Source organism: Austrofundulus limnaeus, unplaced genomic scaffold (genome assembly GCF_001266775.1).
Source record: "Austrofundulus limnaeus strain Quisiro unplaced genomic scaffold, Austrofundulus_limnaeus-1.0 Scaffold142, whole genome shotgun sequence".
NCBI classification, from domain to species: domain Eukaryota; kingdom Metazoa; phylum Chordata; class Actinopteri; order Cyprinodontiformes; family Rivulidae; genus Austrofundulus; species Austrofundulus limnaeus.
In genome coordinates this window covers 787,762-790,558 of record NW_013952544.1, presented here as the reverse complement: position 1 = coordinate 790,558, position 2,797 = coordinate 787,762, and the positions used below count along the sequence as shown (strand labels likewise).

Below are 2,797 nucleotides of genomic sequence, written 5' to 3'. Positions count from 1 at the left end.
TAGTAACAATATTTTTATACTACATTTATCCATTTTAAATACACTAACCTCACTCCTTTGTAACAACTAAGGCAAAATGTAATTAATTCCGAAAATCTTTTCAGGACCCCACCTTGATGTTTCGGGACCCCACTTTGGGTCCCGACCCCAACTTTGGGAAACACTGAAATAGAGAATAAAAATAAATATTTTTCAAAGCTCCTCTGAGTGTTACTCTGGAATAAAACAAAAGATGAAAGCTGGAATATAAAACTGACAGAGTTTAAATTTCAGGCATAGTCATTGTTTTTTTTAACCAAACAACATCATTGTACTTCGTCTGCTAGAGATGTGGCATTCTCGATCAATCSGATTCTTTTTAACGGCTCTTTCCRGTGGTGGCCACAGCTAACCAAAATAGTTCAGTTTAATAACCAACAATCTGCTTAATAATAATCTTAGCTTCGCTAAACAGATTTAAAAAATTYGTGGAAGCTAACACTAACAGCTAAGATGACTGGTGGGTCAGACACAAACCTGTTAGTTTGATTCTATTGATTTAATTTGAAAGTGGGTGGGATCATCTGGCAAATCTGTCAATCCAAACCAGAGTTATAGCTCTAACTTGTAATACTTCCAGTTTACCCCATTCAGAATAAAAGCATTTCTTTGGTCGAGTTTGTATTTTAAAAATACTGTTTGAAGTTAGTCAAACAACAAATGGCACATTCACCACCATGTTTCATACAAAGTCAATTTTTGTACTCTTAATTTACATATTAATTTTTTTTTTGGACGCCCTTAATTTGCAGTTTAGCTGCTAAAGAAGCTACAGGCTACACACAAGGTGCTTGATGTTCACTGCTTGTAAGGGGATAGTTTTAATTTAATTCTGGATGAAATGGCATAAAAATAGAAGTTTAACACTTCATATGCTACTTTTAGCTTCTAGCTCACCTTTAGCCACTTTTAGGTAGCACTGTGCTATTGTAGCTATTGCTTTGCTACTTTCAGCTTTAAGCTAACATTTTGACACTTTTAGCTAGCAATTTTGTACTTTTACCTGATGGCTAATCTTTTGTTATTTTTAGCTTCTAGCTGAACGTTTGTTACTTTTTGCTAGCCATTTGTGGCTAATAGATACTGGCTAACGATTTGATACCTTTAGCTAGCTTCATGATACTTTTAGTCTATAGCTGACCTTTAGCTTCTTTTAGTTAGCCTTTTATTCCCCCAAAGTTTAAAAGAATTTATCAGATGTATAGACACAGTGAACTTCATTGGATTACTTTAGTTAGCCTTTTTTACTTTTAGCTTACAGCTAACATGTGCTACTTTTATCTATCTTTTTGCTACTTTTAGTCTATAGATAAACTTTTCTTAGCTAGCCTTTTATTACTTTTGACTTATAGATGACCTTTTAAAGGGGACCTAATATGCAAAGTTCACCTTTTTCAGTTTTTTTAACTTAGCCTACATTTTTGTCTGTAATGCTTTTAAAAACAGTCCAAGCACCAAAAAAATGCACTCAGAGGTATGTTTTACTATAAGTAAAAGTATTTTTCTGTGTCTTGAAATGAGCTGTGTTCAAACACMGCCATTTGTGATGTCACAGACAACAACTGGGAGCTGTTCATTTTTACATTTTATTTCTCCTCTGTTGCAAACAAACACGYGGCTCATCTTCACTTTTCTGATCAAGAAGAAGAAGAACAAGCAAGGGGGTGGAGCTCAGCAGTTGTTGTCTGTGGGAAACATGCCCTTACGTCGTACGTAGTGACATCACTAACGTCCTGATCAGGACACGAACACATCCTCCAGATCAGGATGCCTCCTCAGAGCCGTAATTCCCATCATTAACGAAACTTAGAAGCGTAGATGTTGACGGTGACAAGGCTGCTGAACGTATCAGCCCACGTGGAGATGAGTAAAGTTTTAAATGCCTATAGGACGATGTACACAAACACTAAACATAAACAACATTCCCACCCTCACTGCGATAATGTGATAATTTTACAACTCCAGTGGGTAGAATGGTTCTGGATGATGCCTCGCTGGTCTCTCCCTTCACGCTGTGTTTGCACGTTTTGACGGTGACGATGCTCTCCGGTGTGTTTCTGCCACAGATTGTGATCGTGCAGTGGGGAGGGAAGCCCTTCAGCTGCGCCCCCCTCAACATGGAGCAGTGGCTCTGGTGTCTGTTCGTGGGAGTCGGGGAGCTTCTCTGGGGGCAGGTAAGCAGCTCCACAGTCTGCCGCGGCGACGTGTCGGCTGGTTTTTACCTGCCTGAGGTGAAACATCTCTGAGTGCTGGAGCTCGCTTYAGCTGCTCACAAGTCTGACTGTATTTTTCTTTTACATTTAATTACTTTAAAGGCATCATTTTTAAAGATAGAAACAAAGAACACTGAATGTTTCCTCCCTAAGAAGGATGGCTCRGTGGTTCCTGTGAAGGACAGAAATAAAGTAAAGGGTGTGAGTGTTAAAATGTTGAGGCTCCAGTTTTACTTGGTCTATCAATACAATTTAAAAATTAATGAATGTATAGCCTGAAGTCTGTACTTAGCTCGGGCGTTAATGCCACATTGCTACATATATGTATGTCTGYATTAGCGCAGATGCTAACGTGAAAGCTAACAAGCTAAGCAGAGGTTTTCCTTCCATGAAGCAGCTCTCTTTCTTCATTTTCAGTTTCAGGTTGAGTCATTTCTACGGTCTCCTCTCTGTCACAGCGCTCGGATTTTATTTAAAARGTTCCAAGTTTAACCTTCAGAGTAGATAAAGCTCACACCAGAAAAAAATAAAATAAAAAAAGCCTC

General features: G+C 38.5%; 1 protein-coding gene across 1 annotated transcript in view; it reads left to right on the top strand.

The window, feature by feature from the left end:
- atp2b3b (ATPase plasma membrane Ca2+ transporting 3b) overlaps positions 1 to 2,213 on the top strand; it is a gene marked incomplete at its 3' end in the record, with an annotated part of 43,807 nt that extends 41,594 nt beyond the window's left edge. The window contains 1 exon segment of the mRNA XM_014016295.1: positions 2,106 to 2,213. Within this exon segment, the coding sequence (XP_013871749.1) occupies positions 2,106 to 2,213 (108 nt within the window).
- Positions 2,214 to 2,797: the final 584 nt, after the last annotated feature.